This window comes from Phycodurus eques, chromosome 7 (assembly GCF_024500275.1).
Source record: "Phycodurus eques isolate BA_2022a chromosome 7, UOR_Pequ_1.1, whole genome shotgun sequence".
Lineage (NCBI taxonomy): Eukaryota > Metazoa > Chordata > Actinopteri > Syngnathiformes > Syngnathidae > Phycodurus > Phycodurus eques.
This window is the reverse complement of record NC_084531.1, coordinates 14,757,169-14,783,225: the sequence shown is the minus strand read 5'-3', so window position 1 is coordinate 14,783,225 and position 26,057 is coordinate 14,757,169. Positions and strand designations below refer to the sequence as shown.

The 26,057-nt window shown below is 44.6% G+C and overlaps 1 protein-coding gene across 1 annotated transcript; it reads left to right on the top strand.

Moving 5' to 3' along the window:
- Window positions 1–2,268: 2,268 nt before the first annotated feature.
- LOC133405376 (probable G-protein coupled receptor 149) lies at window positions 2,269–26,008 on the top strand. Its single transcript, XM_061682252.1, has 5 exons — window positions 2,269–3,411; window positions 7,016–7,197; window positions 9,507–9,946; window positions 22,409–22,552; window positions 24,377–26,008. Exons 1-5 carry the CDS (start codon window positions 2,471–2,473, stop codon window positions 24,875–24,877), a joined length of 2,208 nt encoding a protein of 735 aa, XP_061538236.1. The 5' UTR covers window positions 2,269–2,470; the 3' UTR covers window positions 24,878–26,008.
- The last annotated feature ends 49 nt before the right edge of the window (window positions 26,009–26,057 follow it).

The following is a 26,057-nucleotide window of genomic DNA, read 5'->3' as shown; positions in this document are numbered from 1 at the left end:
TGTTTTTTGTCAATGTCTTTATGTCTCCAAAGTGTTCTGTAAATTGACTGTCTGTTGTATTAGAGCGGCTCCAACTACCGGAGATAAATTCCTTGTGTGTTTTGGACATACTTAGCAAATAAAGATGATTCTGATTCTGATTGATTAACTGGACTGACTGTGCTTTACGTGCATTGTTTAACTGTCAAGTATAAACAGAATAGATAATAAAACGACAATAACATAAAACTACTCTCCATTTGAAAAAACCTGCCAAACAACATAATGGAGGGTAATTACAAAACAGCTGGTGGTCAGCTTTTCTGGTCATTTCCATGCCACTATGCTTTTGTAAACATGCTAATTGGAACTTATGTCACCATAAGTTCCATTTCTGGTTGTATGGTTAGCATAACACTTTACCTCTTTCCTCACTGCCACCCTCTTGTGGCAGCTTTACAAAAAAGCCAAAGATTAAGCAAAACACGCTCGCGGCATGTGCAACGTGCGGCTGCCCAGGCGGCATTGCTGGGGGCAGGGAGGGCGGCAACAGACACACCGTCTCCTATAAGTGCACATGTTATAGAGTGAATGTAAATCTGAGTTCTGATGCCAAATCATAAACCAGTCTTTGGAACAAATCTTTATAATATAATAATTCTACTGAGGCGGCACGGTGAAGACTGGTTATCACATCTGCCTCACAGTTCTGAGGACCGGGGTTCAAATCCTGGCCCCGCCTGTGTGGAGTTTGCATGTTCTACCCATGTCTGCGTGGGTTTTCTCCGGGTACTCCGGTTTCCTCCCACATCCCAAAAACATGCGTGCTCGGTTAATTGAAGACTCTAAATTGCTCGTAGCTGTGAATGTGAGTGTGAATGGTTGTTTGCTTATATGTGCCCTGTGATTGGCTGGCGACCAGTTCAGGGTGTAACCCGCCTCTCGCCCGAGGATATCTGGGTTAGACTACAGCATGCCCGCGACCCTAGTGATGATCAGCGGTAAAGAAAAACAATGGATGGATGGAATTCTACTTATTCAGTCCAGTTAAAAAAAACAATTGGTCCAATCTTGCGTGTGTGTGTGTATGTGGGGGGTCAGGGGATGGGGTGGGGCTCTCACACAGAGTGCCATTCAAGCTAGGACTGCCACTGGTTGAACTCTAAATTGTGCAACATTTGGAGTGTTTGAGTTTGGAGTTCTAGTTTATATAAGTGTGACATTGATATACGAAAGTCATAAACCACGTCTAAACTAAAAGCACAAATGCATAGAATCGATGCATTGTTAGGGCCCTCACACCATGATGGTGTGAGGACCATCGGCGTGTTAATTATTATTCATCTGATGAATGAAGCGCCTTTTGGGGGACACTTCGTCGTGCCCCCGGGGAAGTTAAAAAAAGATAAAAGGTGCCCCTGATACTAATTTGGCCCCTCTGACAGCTACTGTACTTCCGTTTGACCCAGTTTTGTATTTGCTTGTCCACATTTGGCTCAAACCGCCCCCTTTGCTCTGATTGGTTGTCTCAGAGTAGAAGACCAACTTGTGTTTGTTATGTTGACAGTGCTGGCTTGGAGCTCGGAGGTAGGCGGAGCTCTTCGCTAGTGACGTAGATAAGCTCGAGAAATTAGAATGACCTGATTTAAGGCCTCTCGGCAGAAAAACGGGGAGGAAGAACTCCCCAGTCAATTGTGGGTGTGGGAGGGAACTGTTCCAGCACAAAAGCCATACAGATCCACCATTCTGCATGGCCATGCAGCTGAGCAGAAAAAAAAAAAAAAAGAAATAGTAATGGTAATTAAATTTGGCTTCCTCAACCACAAAGACTTCATACGTAAAACAACATGCAAGACACACTGTGCAAATTCTGCAGTTTTCATCGCACTGAAACAGAGGGGACAACGTCGAACTTAGGCTGGCATGTCGAAAGAAAACAAACACCAGGCAAATGTAATTTTGTCTTAGATGAATATGATTTTATTATATTGTTCTTAAATGCAACCAAGCTCTTTACATCTTCATTTTTAAATACATACAGGGATATTTTAGCAAGAATGTAGTTACTAAATGTAATTTATTAGCCTATCCCACATAATTGGGTTTTGCTTATAAATGGACTGTTCAGAGTATCCTTTTGCAAAACAGAATAGTCTTTTTGCTATTTGGTATTCAGGTGGAACACGTGTAATAAATTATTTTTGAGGGGCCTTGTTTTTTGCACCTCCCACAGCCAACGTGCATGCGTGGAAGCACTTTCACTCATTGACCTGTAGTAGTTTGTATGTTGAGCCCATCGTGACAGGGAAAAGGCGGTGGGTGCCCCACCCCCACCACCCACGGTGGCGCGCGTCAAGCGGCCAACTCCGCTCCACACATCTCCCCGAAAAATTGAACAATCGCCACGATATCCGTCTACTGTGCTTTTCGTGCAAACTTTCTCCTCACGCGTCTCGTTTGTTAGTAGGCAGACAACTTGATCGTCGGGAAAATGTCCGCGCCGCACCTGCACTCCCCGCCGCCCAACCACAGGCACCTCTCGGCGGCCACAAGCGGCCGGACGGACCCCTCGGAGGTGGCGGCGGAGGGGCGCATCCGCCTGCTGCTCTTCGCCTTGTGCGTAACCATCGCCGCCGCCACCTTCTTCGGCGGCGTGTACTCGCTCCTGTCGCTGCTGCGAATGAGGAGGAAGACGTCCCTGAGTCTCATCGTGGCGTCCATGTCCGTGGACGACCTGCTCAGCGTGGTGCCGCTCTCCCTCTTCATCCTCCTGCAGTGGGAGCGGGACGCAGGCTCGGCCAGCTTGTGCACCCTCGGCGGCCTCCTCTACGTCTTCCAGGGAGTTTCGAGCAACATGAAGGCCTGCCTGATCGCTGGCTACACTTTTTACGTGACCAAGAGGTTCGGCGTGTTGCGCTCGGTCCGGCGGCCCCTCCCCGTGTTGTGGGCCATCGCCGGCGTGTGGGCGCTCAGCATGGCCGTCAGCGTGCTGCCTTTGTGCGGCTGGGGCAGCTTCGCGCGAGCTCCCCTGGGCTGCTTCCCGGAGAGTGACAGCTTCTACACGTTGCTGCTCTTCCTTTTGTATTCGCTGTGCTTCTGCGGCTTGCTCTTCTTCTTCCTGCCGCTCACCTACCGGCTGCTGTGCTCCGGGGAGCCGCAGAGGAGCGTGCAGTGCGCGGGATGCCCGGGCGACGTCCGCTCGCCCTCCCGGGACAGCTCGGACAGAAGTTTCGGCGCCTACAACGAGCTGAGCCCGAGTTCGTGCGGGACGACGCGCGAGCTGAAGGAGGGGAAGGAGGCGGGCGCGGGGTTCCCGGGGTCCGACCGCGGCCATAGGTCGGCCATTGTGGTGGACACTCCCGTGGTGTTTGCGCAGAAGCGCTTCTCCATGATCCTGGCGGTTGTCAGGGTTACCTTGTGGATGCCAATGATGATGAGTAACAACACACAACGCACCACAACGCTTAAACGTGTGTTTCAGTATGTGGAATGTACAACATTGTTCCTTTGGAAAAGTGCTTGTTTTAAATTGAGCCAGCACGGTGGGCTAGTGGGAATCTCTGCTCAGGCCTTCCTGTGTGGAGTTCTGGGGCAGAGATTTGACTTTCCAAAAAAGCTTCCGTTTTGGCATCAGCCTTCCTCCACAGGAAATGTGGCTTGTAAATATGCATTTTGCCACATTCCAGTCTCTGTTTTTTTTCCAATTTCAGTGATCATCGTCTTTTTTTCTTTTTTTTATGCAAGGGTACCAACACTTTTTTCGGAAATAACTTGCAAAAGAGCTATTGAATTGTACTGTACCCTTGAGCCGGAGACACAATTATTGAGACGTTTCTTGAAGGTGCACGGTGACCGACTGGTTAGCACATCTACCTCACAGTTCTGAGCACCCGGGTTCAAATCTGTCGAGTTTGCATGTTCTCCCCGTGCCCCGTGGGTTTTCTCCGGAAACATCTGTAACTTCCCGCAAGGCGTTTTCTCAAGTTAGAAGTGGGGTGACATATCCAAATTTGGGGAGTCACAATTTAAGAGCTGCATGATAAAGCTGTTGTTTTTTGGAGTCTATAAAATAAACACACTCGTGCGTCTGTCTCCCCCCCCCCCCCAATGAGTAATTTTGATTGGCTCATGAAGGCTACATGGTGGTCATGTGACTGCCTTGAGTCGTCTGATTGGTGAATTGGAGTCAAATCACATTAGTGATCCCGTTTGATGGAGTTTCTTGTAAGGGAATCAGGTAAAATTAAATATAAAGATTTTCCTAAAATACTTGTATTGCTTTGTAATAAAACAAAGGGGAAAACAGCAAGGTATTGTTATTTATATTATTTCAGCTGTTATTTTACTGGTTCTGCCAGTTTTCTCCACAAAAAGAGGTTTAATTGCTGTTACAATTATGAGGGGAGTCCATGGAAAAATGTCTCCACTTTAAGGACAAAGGACTGGCTGGACAAAGTTTGAGAATCCCTGTTCTAAACAGTCAAATCGTAATAGCTAGAAACGGAGCTCTGTGAGGTTTCCATGAGGAAAAGCTTTTATGAATAGTGTTACTAAAACATAGATAGCTAAATAAGTGAACAAACCTGCTCTTTTTCACACATCATGAGGCTTGGAAACAGCATCCAGTAGTTGACGTCGTTCGTTCTCCTCTTCTGTCCGACAAAGTTTCTCCCTGTACTCTGCTATCGTTCTTTCAAAAGCTACAAACATTTCTTCGACAGCCGCACTTGGTTGTGGGTTCAGCATTTCTACTGTACACAATTTAATAATAATAATAATAATAAGCTGGACATCATCATTTTAAGTCTCAGTCAAATCTTAGTTGGTAAATGGGCTTTCATTGTATTGCACTATTTGACTTTCAAGGTACTCAACACATTTTAACACTGTCTCCTCATTCTCATCCTGATGGCTCAGTATCAGGAGCAACTTGGGGTTCAGTACCTTGCTCAAGGACACTTCGACATGGTCACACGGGCTGAGGGTCAAACCAGCAACGTTCGGGTTGGGAGATGACCATTGACCCACCTGAGCCATGATGCGCCACACTATAATCACCTTCACAACACTTTACACGCACACTTGATTTGTGCCGAGTGATGTGTTGATCACAAATGGGTCCCTATGTTAGTGGCTAAAGAGCTAAGGTAACCTAGCGAGCTTGAAAGTTTTTAACTTTGTCTGAGGCAAATCATACACACACATCCATATTGATAATTTCTTGGTTGCCACCTTCTTATCTGCCATCCACCAGACAGGCCGACATCTTCATCAATAAAAAGAACCTTGATATTTAAACGCTTATTACGCCTTCAGTAAAAAAAAGTCAAAAACAGTACGTGATTTATTACCATATGAAATGGTAATATTTAGTCGTGACCTGTTTATTTGTGTATCCGCCCATGCGTGTGTTGACAAGGTCCTGTAAAACTTAATGAAGAGGTGTAGGATGGAACAAGGATAAACACATTTTATTCTACAACACAGTTTATTAGTTAGAGAGCCTTTTTGGCTTTGACAAGACAGCACTTTTATTCTGAAATATTCCTTCAGGATTTGCGTTCGTATTGTAAATGACAAGTTCAGAATTTTTGTGCATGTTAATAATTGAATCTTGCAAGGAACATTCCATTCCATTTTCCGTACCGCTTATCCTCATTAGGGTGGGGGACGTGCTGGAGCCTATCCCAGCTATATTTGGGCGAGAGGCGGGGTACACCTTGAACTTTTCACTAGCCAATCGCAGGGCACAAATAAACAAACAACCATTCACATTGAAACCTACGGGCAATTTAGAGTCTTCAATTAACCTACTCTGGATGTTTTGGGGACGTGGGAGGAAACCGGAGTACCCTGAGAAAACCCACGAGGCACGGGGAGAACATGCAAACTCGACAGATTTGAACCCGGGTGCTCAAAACAGTGAGGTAGATGTGCTAACCAGTCGGTCACCGTGCACCTTCAAGAAACGTCTAAATGATTGTGTCTCTGGATCTTGATTCATTGAATTTAAAGTTCAGAAGTCCAAAAAAACACACAGGGAATTTGTCTCCGGTAGTTGGAGCCGCTCTAGTGCGACAACAGACAGCCAATTGACAGAGAACACTTTTGAGACATAAAGACATTGACAAAAAAAAAAAAAAAAAGTCACTGAGCAATAGAGGGTTGCTAGTTGTCTGGTAATGCCGGTACATTTTTTTTGTTTCGTTTTTTGACAATTGTGCAAAAGATGACAATTGTGCAGGGTCCGTAAAGGTACAGCACAATTCAATAGCTCTTTTGAAAGTTATTTACGAAAAAATTGTTGGTGCCCTTGCATAAAAAAAAATAAATAAAATAAAAAATGATGATGATCACTGAAATTGGAAGAAAACAGAGACTGGAATCTGCCAAAAATGTATATTTACAAGCCACAGTTCCTGTGGAGGAAGGCTGATAGGACAGATGAGCCAAAACTGAAGCTTTTTTGGAAAGTCATATCAGCTCTAAGTTTACAGAGCTGCTTTGCTACATCCGCCACAGGTTATCTTGAATCTGTGTTGGGCACAACGAAATGTCAAAACCATTGAAGTAAGGCAGCTCGGTCTCAGTCGTAGGTCAAGGGTCCTTCGACAGGATGACGACCCAAAACACACAGCTGCGTAAAAACACTCAAGAATGGCTAAGAACAAAAAAGAACCCTGATCCTAATCCTATTAAACATCTGTGGAAGAAGCTGAAACATTTGATGTCACTGTCTTATAGTTTGCCCTGCTCGTGTAATTGAATATAGTAACTAATATAATCATAACAGCTCAGTATGTTGCAAGTTATTTTTGTGGATTTTTTTGAACGTATTTTAAGTTCACAAAGATCTTTTCAATATCATGGCAATATAATGACATCAAAACCCAAAATACTGTAGTCTAAAAAGCAGCCCTGACAAAGAATGTGAGTTATTCCCTCCACGTTCCTCTACATCTTCATTTCTCATGCAAGTTGAATCGGCGTCGCCTTGGCTTCAATCACATTCATTTCCTCCTCACTTTCATTCACAGACTCTGATGATGGTGCGACATGCCGCAAATGCACACAACTCGTCCCTGGAGACGCTCGGCTTCTTCCTCACGTTGCTCGCGCCTGCGGTCACGCCGCTCTTCGTGCTGTCCAAGCGCTGGATCCACATGCCGTGCGGCTGCTTCATTAACTGCAACCGTGAGCCTACACCAGACTCCTCAGGTAGCCAGGAATTAAATACAGCACTGATAAATGACCAGAGGAGGGTAGAGTAGCCAAATATTGTACTCAGTAAGAGTACTGTTACTTTAAAATAATATGACTCAAGTAAAAGTAAAAAGAAGTCATCCAAATATTTACTTGAGTAAGAGTAAGAAAATACTCAATGAAAAAAATACTCAAGTAAATAGTAACGTGTGAGTAACTTCATTTTTATTTTATTTTTTTTAAATCAGAGCATGAACATCAAATAAAGTAAAAAAATAATAATATATGGGAGTGGACACACACCTGTCACCATTTCAATTTTTAACTGCCCAAAAACCAACAACACATGCATTGGGCCCTACAGAAACATTATTTGCTTTATTCATGTAAATGACTTGATGAAGAAGCTATTTGCTGAACAGACTTAGAGAGCGTGCATGCGACACCATACGGATAGTGCTAATTTTGCCATATCCACTGCCAAAACAATAATAGAAACATCTGCAACTTACCGCAAGGAGCTTTCTCAATTTAGAAGTGGGGTGAAATATCCAAGTTTGGGCAGTCACAATTTAAGAGCTGCATGATAAAGCTGTTGTTTTTTGGAGTCTGTAAAATAAACACACTCGCACGGCTGTTTTATTTCCCCCAAAATGAGCCATTTTGATTGGCTCGCGAAGGCTACGTGGTGGTCATGTGACTGCCTTGTGTCTTATTTGTGGACAATTTGTCATTTTGATCGGCTCACGAAGGCTACGTGCGCGGTCATGTGACTGCCTTGTGTCGTCTGATTGGTGAATCGGAGTCAAATGACATTAGTGATCCAGTTTGATTGATTTGCCTATGCGAAAGTCGTAGCGGGAGTCTAAAAAATAGATGCGCACATGCAAGAATGAATTAATAAAAGTAAAAGTAAAAAGTACGGCGCATTTAAAGTACTCTGACAAGTACATTTTATGGAAAATGTTACTTGAGTAAATGTAGCGTGTTACTACCCACCTCTGTAAATGACCCAAATAAAACAAGTATAAATATTAGGGATGTACAGATACCACTGTTTTCAGACCGCAAACGAGTTAAAGTCCAGTACTTAGATTTGAGTACACTCCATTACATCTTGCAATTTTGTGTTTGAAAATGTGTGGTATCAGGTCTCATCATATTCAAGCGTTTTTACAAGTACAAATGCAGATGTACACTATACATTGGTGCATCCGTAATATATACTTAAGTAACGTCCATCCATCCATCCATTTTCTGAACCGCTTCTCCTCACTAGGGTCGCGGGAGTGCTGGAGCCTATCCCAGCTATCTTCGGGCTTGAGGCGAGGAACACCCAGACCTGGTTGCCAGCCAATCGCAGGGCACACATAAACAAACAACCATTCGCACTCACATTCACACCTACGGGCAATTTAGAGTCTTCAATTAACCTACCACGCATGTTTTTGGGATGTGGGAGGAAACCGGAGTGCCAGGAGAAAACCCACGCAGGCACGGGGGGAACATGCAAACTCCACACAGGCGGGGCCGGGCATTGAACCCCGGTCCTCAGAACTGTGAGGCAGACGCTCTAATCAGTCGGCCACCGTGCCGCCACTTAAGTAACGTGTTTCATGAAATAGTGGATTCTGACACCATGCCACAAGTTGAACAAATGAGTGTCACACATCAGAGAGAGACTACCTTTTAGTCCATAAATAAAAAATACAAGCGGTAGCACTAGGTAGCTGATACCACCATATGTCAGGCATTGAACACAACTCCCGGTGTCCGCAGAGCAGATGTGGAATCCCTCAAGTTCATGTTGGAGTTTTTCACTGTTGTACATAACAGTGGAGCAAAAGCTGCTAAATACTTCAATGTTGACTCAAAAAATAAAAAGGAAAAAGTATTCACTTTTCAAATATAATTCCCACGTTTACTCATATGTGGGAAGTACCGTATTTCCTAAAATAGTGGCCTTTGCTCTAATTGACATCATGCCCCAAATAGTTAAACAAATAAGCAACACAAGTCAAAAGTGATACTTCCCTTTTTCCCCCTCAGTACATGAATCAGGTGGTCCGCCTGGGTAGCTGTAATTACATTTACTAAGACTTACCACAACCCAACATCTCTGCAGAGTAGACGTGGCGTCTGTAAAGCTGAGGTTTACAGTACATTTGAGATTTGTAGATTTGTTAGGATAAGCCACATATTCTGTAATTTGACTATTATCACTGAATTTATACAATTGTTGTTTAAAATACATAAACCAACATAGTAGCACTAGACTAGACTTCTGTGTGGACAGAAATGATTGTAAAATCTTCTATTCACAGCAATGAAAAGAAGATTTGAGTTCAACCTTTCCCTCCATAAAGGTTGTGGAGTGTTCAAGCTTTCCCATGGCCCCGTGTCTCACGGCAACACGTCTGCCGAGAAGCGAGCCTACCATGGCCTCTTCAACAGCGACTTTCCGAACAACCGTCTGGATGCGCTTGAGAGTGGTGGGCTCTGTGGCTTGTTAGAAGATGTTGGCAGTGGCGGAAAGGCGCTGGCTGACTGTCCTCCTCTGCCCCGCGAGAACCATGGAGGTGAGGAGGGCTTCCACGACGTTCCCTCCACGCCTCTTAATCACCGGCAGAAGGAACAACATCTCACAGACACCTCGTCTGTGTTCGAGGGCTCAGAGAGAAGGCTATCACATGAAGAGTGCCGGAAAATTGAGCTGACAGATTGGGAGTGGTGCAGGAGCAAATCAGAGAGAACACCCAGACAGGTACGACAGTGCCCACACGCTCTGTTTGTAATTATGACACTGAACCACTTCATGAAGCAATTTGGAGCTGTCGTTTTGCAGTTTATGGCTGGTGTGTATTGATTTTTCCCCAACTCTCACTCACACATTGCCTTTGTATCTTAGTCAAACAATTAATACATTAGCATGCTGTATATCCTGACCATAAAGATGATTGACTAGCAGGGATTAGAGACTCAGAAGTGTAAAGTGGTTGATTTTACTCTCCCCACATTTCGTCCGAAGGGAAATTAAACAGTCTTATTTCTGTGCACATTTGCTCGGTTGTGATAAGCTACAGGCAGAAATACCGTACTGGCTTTCATGAGCACAAATGGACATATTTGTAGTGGAAGTCCTGTATTTCATTATTGGTATATTCCAAATGAGTCACTCCCTAGCATAGTAAATTAATTTGTTCAAGGCACAAATGATCACCATGATAAAACCTTTATACATTTTCCAGACAATGTTTTAAAAATAATGGCTAACTCGAGGTGAATCAAAATATCGATATTGTGATGTATTTATCTTATTGTTCATCTGATACAGGATCGATACTCTGGCATCAAACATCAATATTTTCTGAATGTGCTTCGACAACCAATCCTGCCAAATCCTGCCAACACTGCATAGCTTAACAAAAATGTTTTATTAGAGGCTTCTTCTATGGATACTGAGTACATTTTTCATGTTTTTTTAGTGATAAAACTTTTTAAAGACAAATCAAAATTTGTAGTCAGATATTTCATTTATGACATTTTTTTTTGGGGTATTATAATTCTGCATAAGACTTCTTTCCTCGGAAACATGTATTGTAGATGGTATCCTTCCAAGATATGCACTACTGCTCGCTTGCCGTGTCATGACATTATTGCTGTTCAAATATTGTGATAGCTTATCATGAACTACTCGATTACACGAGTCCCACTCCTACTTTTACCATTCTTAACTGACATACAAGAGTAAAGTGAAGTTCAACTCTCAACAAAAAAAAAAAGTCACACAACTCACCGTTAAAGAGACCTGGTGAAGTGGAGAGGGAACTGGAAGAGATACTGTCACCTAGTGGCGTTTTAAAGTTATAGTACGGGGGACAGGGACCAGGCCGGATGTGAAGAGCAAAAATCTGTGGATAATTCACGCTGATTATAGTCGCATTGAAAAAAATAATCATACTTAAATAAGCAGCGATAGACTGCCAATAATGTTTTTTTGGGCTGGTAAAAAACCATCCTTTTGAGCAAGGAAGACTTTTCTTCATTTCATGAAGACATGCAGTATGGGCCAGTTCTTGTAAAACTCTGCTCCTTTGTCTCCATCCATGCTAATCAGAATACTTGCAAGATAACAATTGTTTTCTCAACAACACAGCTGCCTAGCAAGGTCTGCTTGTGGGCTCAGCCTTGGGTGTTTCTGCTCGTTATGGTTCGAACTGTCTCATGTCTACATCTTTTGATCTGGAATAAACCTCAAATGGATTGTGACCAGTCTGGCAATCGAGCGAGATGCTATCAGCCATCCTTTAGGCAGAAAATGTCAGCCTGTCAGTCAAAAGCCAATATTCATTGCATGCTGCGCCACAGAGTTGAGCTCTCAGTTGGGCTCGGATCTCTTTATTGACTTCTTAGGGGAGGGGCGTTGGAGCCTGAGATGTGTACTCATGCGTATATTCATTGGATTTATCCATTAGAGGCTAACATGTTTATGTAATTGTGGTTTGGTCTGTACACAATACAAGAACATCACCATGACCATCATCATCAAACCCAATTGAAATGAGATTAAATAGTAAAAATGATCGAACGTTTGAAGGGAGTCTGGAGTGAAATACTTTTATGCATGAAATAAGGCATGCAGTCACGGTGAGTTTTCAGCGCCCTGAGTGTGATGCGGACGCACGCACAAACCTGCACAGACGCGCGAGCACACATGCATGCACACACAAACACGCACGCACACACACACATGCGCACACACTGTATCTCTGCTCAATATAAGTCTGAAGCGGTTTAGCTTGAAAATCACCAGAGGGTGTAAAATTCACGGAACGTGCATACACAGTCTGGCTTTAGCGCACTCTCACTTTGCATCATGTTTAAGTCAAAGATGTTCACTGCCGGCTTGTGTAAATGTGACTGGGGCGTCCTACTTTTTGGCTGTAATGAACTCTGCCTATTACTGTGTATGCTCCCAACAGGTGTCTGCAGATGCATGTAAAAATAAGGCAGTTTGTATTCAGACACTGCATGTTATTATTTGGTATCATTTTCTTCAAATAGTGGCCTCTTTTCTGATACAAAGGCCCTCGCCTAACTGACGCCCGGTTCTCTCTGAAGCTGAGTAAATAAATGCCCCCGGCAACTATATGAAGAAATACATTGAGGCTGAAAAATGACCAAATGAAAGACCCTCCCACTCCCCGTGGTGCATGAAAAGCAGTTTATTTATCGTAGCGTACAAGCTGTAGAAACCCACAAAGCCATACATCACCTACAAAGTTTGTGATTCATGGCGCGCCTGGCTATTTTGCTGCTCATTAGCAGGCTAGATGTCATTATCCATGCTCTCTGTTGTTTACTGTCAGCCCCTCTGGCCTCCAGCCTGTACAGAGAGAGGCGGGATTAAAGCTGAAAGACATCTTTAGCCTCCCTGTGACTTCAGACTCTGTCCGCAAGCACGTTTGCCATGCTGCCCTCCGGGGGCTCTTTTTTTGCGCGTTCACGTGGCACAAACTTCAACCATATTAGCCTTCTGTGAGCACATCCATTTATGGAAATGGATGTTGTGATATGGCTACAAGGTGCACAATGAAACAGCAGTTCGTATTGAATGTGGCGAGATACTACAAAAACCTTAATTAATTAATTAATCTCGTATGAAAGGGGAGAAGGAGACTTGGTGGTGGAACCTCAAAGTACAGGAAATCATACAAGGAAAGAGGTTAGCTTAGAAGAAGTGGGACACTGAGAGGACTGAAGAGAGGAGAAAGTAATACATATTAAGTTTTGCTGACCGTAGAAAACCGCAGACAAAAGCACAGGGTTCGGTTAGGTTAGGGTTAGGGTTAGGGCTAACTCTCTCTTAAAGACTAATTACTAAAGTTTTCTTTGATTTAACGCAATTTTTCTGTTGTTGTTTTAATTTACGGTCTTAAAAACACATCCAAATGCTTAATCTATCATTATCGCTTTAACTTTAATTTAATGGTAAATGTTTGGCTGTTTGGCTTATACTGTAAATTTGAAAATCTGAATTTAATGTCAGTGCCTCACCACCCATGAACACTAAAGCACATCACTGAAAAAGCACTACCGTATATAGGTCCCTGATTTGTTGTCATTCTAGCTCACGTAACAATCCCGGGGGCCTCATTTATCAAGCGTGAGTACGCACAGAAGTGCACGTAAGCGTGCATACGAACATTCCCCTGCAAACTATGTCATTCACAGTATCAACCCGGACTTGTGCGTGGAGACGTGCGTAAATTTACGCAACTCTCAGACCATGCATACACACAAAACCTTGTGGTAGAACAGCGATACTACAAATACCGTAGACCGCACTTAGAGGGCCACAGAGTTAAACAATCTCAATCCGCATGTTCCGTTTCCTCTAATTTTGTCCCAAATGCACGACTCCAATTCAAATGGACAGTTTCAAAAAGAGAAGTTTAATAAACGGGCAGAGGTCGGTGCATGGAAAAGGTGCAGGAGGTTAAATGCATGGGGTAATTAGGGTAAACGGTACAGGTGGGGAAGATGCTCTCATGAGCAGGTGTGTACGAGACAGGGGGAAAACAACAACCAGAACACACACCCATGACAAATTTATACAATTTCAAAATGAGTAATTTAGGACACAATTTGAAAGATTGGTGTAACAGGTTATAAAAAGGGCGGCACGGTGGCCGACTGGTTAGAGTGTCTGCCTCACAGTTCTGAGGACCGGGGTTCAATCCCCGGCCCCGCCTGTGTGGAGTTTGCATGTTCTCCCCGTGCCTGCGTGGGTTTTCTCCGGGCACTCCGGTTTCCTCCCACATCCCAAAAACATGCACGGTAGGTTAATTGACAACTAAATTGCCCGTAGGTGTGAATGGGAGTGCGAATGGTTGTTTGTTTATATGTGCCCTGCGATTGGCTGGCAACCAGTTCAGGGTGTACCCCGCCTCCTGCCCGAAGATAGCTGGGATAGGCTCCAGCATGCCCGCGACCCTAGTGAAGAGAAGCGGCTCAGAAAATGGATGGAGGGATGGATGGAGGTTATAAAAAGGCAGCTGTGACAGAACAACCTGAAAAGAAAACTTCAAATGCATGTGCCATGGCTTATCTTGCAAAAAACTGCACTTTGCAGGGGGTTCATTTTCAATGAGCGTCCTGATCTGTTCATTCGGAGTACATAGAATGGCTTTTCAACAGGTACTGCTTCCCCAAAAATATATTGACGAATTGATTTGGAACCCATATTGAAGCGGAAGACTAAACGCACCAAAGCTATCCCAGTGCACATTTCCAACTTCTGTGCACATTAGGCGGGACTGGCTTAAGTTTCGAATATATACATTTTTATACATACATTTTTGTTATGTTTATTTTATTTCACACAAAGTGAACTGTCTAAGTAAATGTTTTTCAAACACCACAGCTGTGCTTTTTATTTTACTAGCAGTGTGACTGGGTGATGGTACTGGAAGGGACAGTCTAAAATGCTTAACGTAAAAAAGCTTAACATTGGTTAATGTCCGAAAACTGCGCTCAATTGTCACTAACATTTATGTGAACGTCTCTACTTAAGCCCACTTCAACCTCTGAAAATATCAGAACGATCGGCCCAATATTTTCTGGACGTTATGAGCGTTTTCCTCTCCATAGGCGCTCACTATACAGGAAAAGCTTAACAGCAGCGGATGTTTGTTTTTTTGTTTTGTTTGTTTTTTTGTCAGTAACACTTGCATCAATTGTTCCAAGCAGTATTTTTTGGTTTGTTCCCATTGTTCCGACAAGTACCTCAGTCTTGATCTCAGAGAAATTCCTTTTCTTCACCCTATTTTTTTGGAGAGGGAAGTAGTTCTTTTGCACATTCCTAAAGGGATTGCTACTACCATATAGCCATCCATCCATCCATTTTCAACACCGCTTATCCTGGTTAGGGTCGCGGGGCCCTGGAGCCTATCCCAGCTGACTTCGGGCGAAAGGTGGACTACACCCTGAACTAGACGCCAGTCAGTCGCAGGGCACATATAGACACGGACAACCATTCGCACTCACATTCACACCGTCACTGAGTGGGAACTGAACCGTCGCTGCCCGCACCAAAGTCAGGCGAGTGCACCACTACACCATCAGTGACTACTACCATATACTGTATGGTCAATTGGAGGCGAATGACACCAAAAGTGCGCAACCGTGGCAGGGTTAGAACAGGTGGGATTTATCAACACACATTACTACGTGTCCTACATTTGATAAATACAGATTTTTTTGTATTTACACACATTCTCAGATTCTAAATTTCTGTCCTACGAAGGAACCTTGTCTGTGCACGAACTTGGTGGTGTTGAGCAGATCGGAGAGGAAATTAACACACCCTACACTTAAAGGTCAGAGGACAAAGATGTTTATAGGGTCAGGTAAAATTCATATTTGCATTGTTTATATGTTCTGTAATACACGCACGTAACTTCCAGCAAGTTGTCAACTGTAGTTTAGCTAAAGATTAGGTTTTTATTACACGTATGGATCACTCCCCGAGCATACCTGAAGGTCGAGACACCGGGGTGTAGTTATTCTATCCACTGCAAGGGCTACCAGAAGTCACGTTCCCGTTACCAAAACGCAACGCGCTACACTGTACATGCAATGGCGACCAACATGTTAGAATATGAGGAGGAGGAGGATTTAGACGTGCACGATAATCTTTCAGAGATATCTATATATATTTGGGAGGGAACATTCTCAAATTGGCCCGATTGTTGTTACGTACCCTACTTTAGCCTCACTGTAAATATTATAACACGCTATATACAGTAGCAGGCGGTGCGGCACAGTGGCGGACTGGTTTAGCACATCTGCCTCAAAGTTCTGAGAACCCAGGCCCGCGTGGCTTTTCTCCGGGTACTCTGGTTTCCTCCCACATCCCATAAACATGCATGGTAGGTTAATTGACTCTAAATTGCCCGTAGGTGTGAATGTGTGTGCGAATGGTTGTTCGTCTTTATGTGCCCTGGGATTGGCTGGCGACCAGTTCAGAGTGTACTGTGCCTCTTGCCCAGAGTTAGCTGGGAGAGGCTCCAGCAAGCCCACAACCCTGGTGAGGATAAGTCATACAGAAAATGGATGGATATACAGTAGCAGGCTAAAAATGAGAAGTTTTCAGGTATTACTTTAGCAATGTTTATTATTGTGGTGGTAGTTTGCATGAAGTTTGGTGGTCAACTGCTTCATACCAAGAGGTGTTTCTATTATTTTGGTTACCTTATGTTGCTAAAGAGGGGAAAAATTATGTGTCTGCTGGGCTGATACACTTGGCTGCGATTCTATCAGATGACACTACACTGATTTACATTCATTTATTGGAGACACAGCATAACCTTCATTCAAGGCTGCACCCTCAAACGCAATCACTCATGATTTGATTTTGGCCAGATCATGCCTAAATAGATGCATGCCTCCACAACACTTACTTCCATCTGTGTGCTCATCACGCTGATGGCAAGCATAATTTGATTTACTTGACGTGTTCTCAACATTCAAGTCTCCCTCCCTCCCTCTCTCCCCACTCTTCCTCCACTCATCCACACCAATGCAGAAACGCTGACAAGGTAAAGGAGACAGGCATTGACATCCTCGTTTGTTTGTAATGTGGACCATCTCTCCAATCATAACAGAGGAGGCTGCGAATGTAAATCATGTAGAGGCCTTAATGACACCTGCCACAGTCTCCACCCGCTGCCTCTTTTACAAACAGAGCAGCCAAAGAGCAATTATTTAGAGATATACCGACATAATGTAGCTGCTGCTGTGGCTGCAATTAAACAATCACATCCTTGGTGTAAAAATAAAGAAGACGGGAGACCATCACTATCTTGTGTCGAATCAGGTTCAGTTTAATATAGGTCTATTGCCAACTGACTGTATAAAATGGTTACCATTGCAGCATTATTACATATATCCCTTTGTATTTTTTTTTAACTTATATTTAGATTTTGGTAATTAATTTATTTTATTTATTAATATAAGTTCATTTGTCAGGACAAGTTTTTTTGAATGGCCTCCGTATTTAAAATCCCGTCCCCACTGACGTACAGTATACTGCTTGGACTAACAAGATGACTGCGAGTTGAGACAAGCTTGTTTCCAAAAGCACGGTCAGTGTGGCCAACTTAGCGACTCAGTCGCTTTATCTCGTGACTTTTCCAACCTATCTAACATGGAAAAAAGCAAATAGCGGGTTTGGTTTCATCTTAGAAACAGACAATGTGTGGAATCATTTTTACATTGTTTTCTGTAATATAAAGGAGTACGGTGGAAGGCAATTACTGAGTCAATCGTGCGGAACATTCCCAAAGGCATGGTGCGCATTAATACGTTGCCAAATAAGTGATTGATCAGCATGGTGGAAACTTCTGACCTGAGGAATTTGCTCCCAAGTCGCAAATATTTTGCAGAGTTTGCCTTCCGTTACCTGAACAACTCTACCTGATAAAAAAAACATGCAAGAGCTGGAGGGGCTGCGATGTAACTCTTTGACAGCAAACATACCTGTATGTTCCAGCCAAGCCATGTAGTTTGATTCTAAATTATTAATTATGTTCTATGTTGAATTATAGAACATTTAAAATGTTTATTTATTAAGGATCATGTACGTAAAAAGTGGAGGAAGCGCTTCATTTAACATCATTTATAAAGAAAAAAATATTTATTGATATTGTCACGTACGTGGTTAAGGCGAGGGCGAGTAACGCAAGGCAAGAACATGGTGGACCCAATTGCAGGGAAGCAGGGAGGCAAGGCAGGAGTGTGGGAGTCTCAAAATAATATTTAATCTTCAGAAAGGGAAAACTAAACAAAGTCCCACAACAGATACCAATCAAATCAAAGTAACAAAGAAACACTCGAATATCTAAAACTGGAAACAAACTATGACCTGTGAGTAAGACGTGGAATAGAAAGGGAGAATGACACCTGACAATAACATACCACAATGATAAAGACAACTGACGACTATGACATGGCAGAGACATGTGACAACGACAATGAACCGACAAGAACTGAAAGAAACCAGGGAACTAAATACAAACAGCTAGACGAGACAACGAGGAACACCTGGACAAGACATGAGTGGCTGGAGAGAGCTGATTGGTCGACACAAAGCAGACAAGAACAGGTGGACACAACAACTTAATGAGCACACGACAAACATGGAACACAGGAAAACATGGAACAAAACTAAACACAACCCAAACCAAAACACAGACCATGACAGTACCCCCCCTCTAAAGGAACGGATCCCAGACGTTCCCCAAACAACAACCAAAAAGTCACCAACCCAGGGTGGGCGGAAGGGGGCCTGGAGGAGGGTACAGAGTCCACCCCTCAGGTCAGTCTGGTGGCCATCCAGGCCACCCAGGGTGAGGTGCTTGGCTGAGCGGTTCAGGAGGTCGCCCAGGATGCCAAGCACCAGGGTCTTTACAGGGCCATTCAGGCGGACGGCCACGGTGCCGAAGCCAATGGTAATGCAGGGGCCAGGCAATAAGGTTGGGTGGCGGCCGCTGGACGAGCGCCGCCGGAGCAAGGACGGGTGGCGGCCGCTGGACGAGCGCCGCCGGAGCAAGGACGGGTGGCGGCCGCTGGACGAGCGCCGCCGGAGCAAGGACGGGTGGCGGCCGCTGGACGAGCGCCGCCGGAGCAAGGACGGGTGGCGGCCGCTGGACGAGCGCCGCCGGAGCAAGGACGGGTGGCGGCCGCTGGACGAGCGCCGCCGGAGCGGGGTCGGGTGGCGGCCGCTGGACGAGCGCCGCCGGAGCGGGGTCGGGTGGCGGCCGCTGGACGAGCGCCGCCGGAGCGGGGTCGGGTGGCGGCCGCTGGACGAGCGCCGCCGGAGCGGGGTCGGGTGGCGGCCGCTGGACGAGCGCCGCCGGAGCGGGAACCTGGCGCAGCTGCCGAGGAGCAGGAGCGGGAACCTGGCGCAGCTGCCGAGGAGCAGGAGCGGGAACCTGGCGCAGCTGCCGAGGAGCAGGAGCGGGAACCTGGCGCAGCTGCCGAGGAGCAGGAGCGGGAACCTGGCGCAGCTGCCGAGGAGCAGGAGCGGGAACCTGGCGCAGCTGCCGAGGAGCAGGAGCGGGAACCTGGCGCAGCTGCCGAGGAGCAGGAGCGGGAGCCTGGCGCAGCTGCCGAGGAGCAGGAGCGGGAGCCTGGCGCAGCTGCCGAGGAGCAGGAGCGGGAGCCTGGCGCAGCTGCCGAGGAGCAGGAGCGGGAGCCTGGCGCAGCTGCCGAGGAGCAGGAACGGGAGCCTGGCGCAGCTGCCGAGGAGCAGGAACGGGAGCCTGGCGCAGCTGCCGAGGAGCAGGAACGGGAGCCTGGCGCAGCTGCCGAGGAGCAGGAACGGGAGCCTGGCGCAGCTGCCGAGGAGCAGGAACGGGAGCCTGGCGCAGCTGCCGAGGAGCAGGAACGGGGCCTGCAGTCGCTTCCTCAGCCTGCCGCCATTGAGGTTTGGGAGTAGAGGGTACGGGAGTGGAAGAGTGCACAAGGTCTCGGGAAGGTGAACTAGGAAAAATGGCTGGTACGGAACATGGTGGCTTGGGGGCAGGTTTGACTGGACGTGACTTAAGTGGAGCCGTGGAACAACGTGTGGGAACAGGTGAAAAATTAAGTGACTTGTGAACAGGGAAAAAACGAGGGGGCAAAATTTGACCTTTACTTGGGCGCCTCCGTTGGCCACCACGCGGCGGTCCCGGGTAGATGGCCAAACGGGTGCCCAAGAAAAGGTCCGAGGGAAAGGTTTTGGACTCACTGGGGTTGGAAATGGGGAGACGTGACAAAAACTGACGAGGACGGGATAAACTAGGGAAGGAACCAGAAAAATCTAAGTCTGTGTCAGAGTCAGAATCAGAAAGAAGGTTAACTAAATCGGGGCCATCTTCACAATCAGAAAAATCAGAATCTAAAGAAACATGTGGATGTAAAATAGTAGGGCATGGTGAATAACTAGGACAAGTGGGGGGACCCGATGAAAAGGACAGAAAAGACTGAACGATAGGGCTTACTGGAGGAGGGTAGGTATGGATGGCAGGCTGAGGATGGTGGGAGGCAGTTTGGTGGTGTCCGGGGTGACGCCATCTTGTTCCCGCTGGGTCCTGTTCTGGTCGGTTCATTCTGTCACGTACGTGGTTAAGGCGAGGGCGAGTAACGCAAGGCAAGAACATGGTGGACCCAATTGCAGGGAAGCAGGGAGGCAAGGCAGGAGTGTGGGAGTCTCAAAATAATATTTAATCTTCAGAAAGGGAAAACTAAACAAAGTCCCACAACAGATACCAATCAAATCAAAGTAACAAAGAAACACTCGAATATCTAAAACTGGAAACAAACTATGACCTGTGAGTAAGACGTGGAATAGAAAGGGAGAATGACACCTGACAATAACATACCACAATGATAAAGACAACTGACGACTATGACATGGCAGAGACATGTGACAACGACAATGAACCGACAAGAACTGAAAGAAACCAGGGAACTAAATACAAACAGCTAGACGAGACAACGAGGAACACCTGGACAAGACATGAGTGGCTGGAGAGAGCTGATTGGTCGACACAAAGCAGACAAGAACAGGTGGACACAACAACTTAATGAGCACACGACAAACATGGAACACAGGAAAACATGGAACAAAACTAAACACAACCCAAACCAAAACACAGACCATGACAGATATGATTTCTGTCACGAACAGAGGTTTTTAGGGCAAGGAAGGCAAGGCAAAACATGGAGACAAAACATGGAGGACCCAAGTGCAGGGAAGCAGGGAGGCAAGGCAGCAGTGCAGTAATATCCCCAAAAAATTTAATTTCCCAAAAAGGCAAACAAGGATCAAGGTGGTTACGCTAAATCAACAAAAGTCCAAACATCGAAATAAAAAGTCACAAAGAAACATGATAGGATAAGGAAAAATGGGCTATGACAACAGCTGACATAGGACATATGACATACGATAATGACAATGAACCAACGATAAATGGAAGAAACCAGGGAACTAAATACACACAAATTGATGAGACAACGAGGAACACCTGGACAAGACACGAGTGGCTTTTTTTTTTTTAATTGTTCATACATGCAAATCAGTAAAATCATAAAGAAATTAATGATGGTTGTTGTTCATTCATCAGTTATATTAAAAAACAACAACTATATTTCACAAATTCTGCCAGGGTATGTAAACTTATGAGCATAACTGTACATATACGCAGTAATACGTACCCCCTGTCATATTGGAATGAAAGTGTAGGCTACACCTTTTTTATAACCACTAGTTTGCGGTGGCATTTTGGAATGAAAGTGTACCGCTTTTTCATAACCACTAGATGGCGGCATATATTTATAAAATGTGAAAGTTTTTTCCGTTTGCCCCTATACCTATGTATAATGCGCACTATTGACTTTTAACAAAAAAAAACTTTTTTTTGGGGGGGGGGGGAGGGGGATGCGCATTATGCACGAGAAATGACGGTACATGCCCTAGAAGTGACATAGGTAGGCTGTTCCAACATTTTAAGTTATCCCAATTTTTTTCCAGTAGAGGTACATGATTTAATTAGGGCTTTATCTTTTATCTCTGCCACCGTTCTGAAAAAATTGTGCTTCTAGTATAGACCAGAAATGTTTATAAATCTTGGAAAACTCTGAAAATCGTCATTGCCTGAAGTTCTACCTGTTGGCATATCGTTTAAAGGCCTTGTGCAATTGTGCAAACGTTAATGGGGCATCTAAAGACTCTAAAGACTTAATTGAGGGATGTTTAGGCTATTGATAAAAGTTTCAATGTCTTTTTATTTTGCTTTTTGGGAGATAATATAAGATACTGTAGTATATATCATTTATTTCCTGTGGTGATTGAGTAAATTTGCCATTTGAATCTTGTATGGTTGTGATTAGTGTTTTTTTTTTCCTTTGTTACATTGACGTTGGTTTGTGAGAAACGTTATTATTGTGCTGACAATTAGTGTATCTTAGCTGTTGTTGTAGGAACTCTGTTCTTTTTGATAATATGCTATCAGGTTGTTGTTTGCATTCTAAAATATAAACACTAATAGGTTGTGCAAAGCTTATATTATTAGATATAGTATATAGCTAAGTTAAGTATTATTACATTATTATGTAACATTGATGAGTAGTAGTTCATGTAAAATGGAATCATTTTTGATGGTCTCTTTTCTCAATGTAGAGGTCATCGGCTGGTCTGTCCATTCCGCTTTGCGCCTTCCAGGGAACCGTGTCTCTGCAAGCCCCCACTGGGAAGACCCTCTCTCTGTCCACCTACGAGGTCAGCAGCGATGGACTGAAAATCTCCCCCAACAATACCAAAAGGGTATGCAGAGTTCTCCTATTTCATTTTGTTTTTCATTTCCTATAGTGCTTGTCCTCATAAGGGTCGCGGGTGGGGCTGGAGCCTATCCCATCTGATTTAGGAGTACACTCTGGACTGGTTGCCAGCCAATCGCAGGGCACAAATAGACAAACAACCATTCACTCTCACATTAACACCAACAATTTAGAGTATTTAATTAACCTAACATGCATGCAATTGGGATGTGGGAGGAAGCCAGAGTACCAATAGAAAACACACGGAAGAACAGGGAGAATTGACAAACTCCACACAACAAGGCTGGAGCTGAGATTTAGACCCATAACCTCTGAACTCTGAGGCAGATTGGTCCACCGTGCTTACTTGACTGCTTCTTATTTAATTGTATTTTGTTTTCTAATGATATATCAGATTATTTATTTAAATCACATTTTGTAATGCTAATTAAATGAATGTATTTATTTTGTGTCACTGATGGTGCAGTGGTTCACTCATTCAAATTGTCGCCACTTTTAACAAGAATCTGCTCTGTGGGGTACTTTCAAGCAGTATGTTTTTGATTGACACTGACAAAGTTAATCATTTTACACTTATGCTTATTATTGCATTTGCTCTTGGTGACATAGACATGCACTGCATCATCACATTAGACTAATTTATGCTCGTTGCACATTTTAACCAGCAGAGATTTATTTATTCATTGATGTCACTGATTAGATAATTTTCTGATTATCCATGTATATTATCACCAAATTCCATCCATCCATCCATCCATTTTCTGAGCCGCTTCTCCTCACTAGGGTCACGGGCGTGCTGGAGCCTATCCCAGCTGCCATCGGGCAGGAGGCGGGGTACACCCTGAATTGGTTGCCAGCCAATCGCAGGGCACATAGAAACAAACAACCATTCGTACTCACATTCACACCTACGGGCATTTTAGAGTCTTCAATTAACCTACCCTGCATGTTTTTGGGATGTGGGAGGAAACCGGAGTATCCGGAGAAAACCCACGCAGGCACGGGGAGATGATGCAAACTCCACACAGGCGGGGCCGGGGATTGAACCCGGGTCCTCAGAACTGTGAGGCTGACGCTCTAACCAGTCGGCCACCGTGCCTATCACCAAATTAAAGTTGAAAAATCTTAAGTATCCTTATCTCTTGTAACAACAAAATTAATCATTCAAATTAACCGCTGACAATTATGACTCACATGTTTGTGATTTTAAAAGTGTAGGAAATCTGACAATTACGAATTTCCTTGCGGCCTTAGGAATCAAAGATTAACGGAAGATAAAAAGGAAGTACTTTGAAATACTGTAGAGCAAGAGAACTCAATTAACCTTGTAATAAATCAAAATTGGATGTAATGGCACTTAATTAAACAAAGCATTCATGAGGTATGTAATGTAATTGCTCCGTTGATCTATGAAGAAAATACATGTATGAGCTTATTGTTTTAATGAGGGCCAGCATGGTGTCCTAGTTGTTAGCATGTCAGTTTCACAGTTTTGAGTTTCAGGGTTCGAATCATGGCTCAGACCATCCTGTGTGTAACTTGCATGTTCTGCCTGTGCTCGCACAGGGTTTCTCTTCCTCCCACACTCCCAAAAAATAAGTTCATTGCAGACTCTATGTTGTCCATAGGTGTAAATGTTTTTTTGTCGATATGTGCACTGCAATTGGCTCACGACCAGTCCAGGATGTGCCCCCCAAAATCAGCTGGGATCGGATCCAGCTCAACCTCAATGAGGGCAAGCATAGAGAAAATAGATGGATGGATGTTAATGAGGCGGATTCCTCTATGCTAATCTCCTGTTGGCCTACAGGTGGAGGTGTACCGCTCCAAATCGGTGGGCCATGAGCCCAGTTCAGATGACAAAGCATCAGGAGGCCAGACAGGCGATATGAACATCAATGGTGTCAGTATGGGACTGGACATTGGAATGGACATTGGAGCCGGTGACACGAATGTCAAAATCCACCTGGAGGTCCTGGAGATATGCGACAATGAGGAGGCCATGGACAGTGTCTCCATCGTGTCTAATATCAGCCAGTCGTCGACCCACGCCCGCTCGCCGTCACTGCGTTACTCGCGCAGAGAAAACCGCTTCGTTTCCTGCGACTTGGGCGAGACGGCCTCCTACTCCCTGCTAATCCCCACCACTGGCAACCCCGAGACAGAGGCCATCAACATCACGATACCTGACACGGTGGAGGCCCATCGGCGGAACAGTCGGCGACAGACGCAGGGGAGCTCGGGATATCAAGAAGAAATACAGTTGCTCAATGAGGCCTACAGAAAACAAGCAGGAGAGGTGGAAGACTGAATTTCTCCAATAACCCAAGATTAGAAACGACCTCTGCCAAGTCCACACTGCCATCAAAAGTAACTTGTTTTTGTTTGTTTGTCTATTCTTTTGTTAATTAGTTGCAACTTCCTGTTCCGCAGAAAATAACACAACACATAATAAATGAATGGCCACCGGTAGTGTAGTAGTTCACACAGCTGACTTTCACGTTCACGTTCAATATCCAGTCATTGGCCCATTCACAATTACCCTGTTATTAGAGAGAGATCACACAAAATTGGGGCGTCAAAATATGTCATTTATTCGTCTGTGCCTTTTAAACAGACCAGTGAAGCAGCATGATGGGTGCGATCAGCTGGGAAAAATGCCAGCTAATAATTGACTGACGAGTAGTCAAGAGTGTAGTTAGCTGGGATGGATTCCAGCTCCCCTACTGACCTGACCAGGATAGACAGTCCTCGCTTTATGATGCCATTCCGTTGCTGTGGCAGCGTTGTAGCCTGATTTGTACATAAATCACTAATTTACGCTAATGCAGTAGTAAAGTCATAATTACAGCAAATATTTGTATGAAAAACACTGTATATTGTAAATTCGTATGTCAGGACCATCGTAAACTGTGGGACCCTCTGTACAAATTAAGGGCTATTGGTAGCAAGTCGCTTGTGTATCCCCTCACTTATACTCTCGTCCTGTAGACCTTTTATAATTCACATAATTAATGCCACCCCACTTCAGTTGTACAGTCGGGTTCACGACCCTTGTCCTGCATGCTTCGTCTCCTGTCCTTGTCCTGTTCTATCTTGTCTTGTCCTTCCCTCACAGGGTGTAGCACTACAGCCCCATGCAACACTCATATTTAATGTTTCATTGTTGTAGATAATGTAATGATTTACTTCTCCCATCCTGTTTACAATTAGTGTTTTGTCTTTTGTCTTTGTTTCTTTCTCCCTTCTAGAAACTTTGTTCTGTTCGACTGATCAAGTCTGATTCTCAATAAACCTCAATTATAATACCACAACGGAAGCTTAAAAACTCCACTGTGACACAGTAAAACTGTTCCGGCATGAAAGGGATACAGATTTTCCATTCTGCTTGACCTAACTGCCGAACAGGACAAAAAAAATAAAAATAAGCCTTAACACTCAAGGAGGCTGTGCTGTTGTTGGAGGCAGTATTATTGAGTTTATTTGGAAAG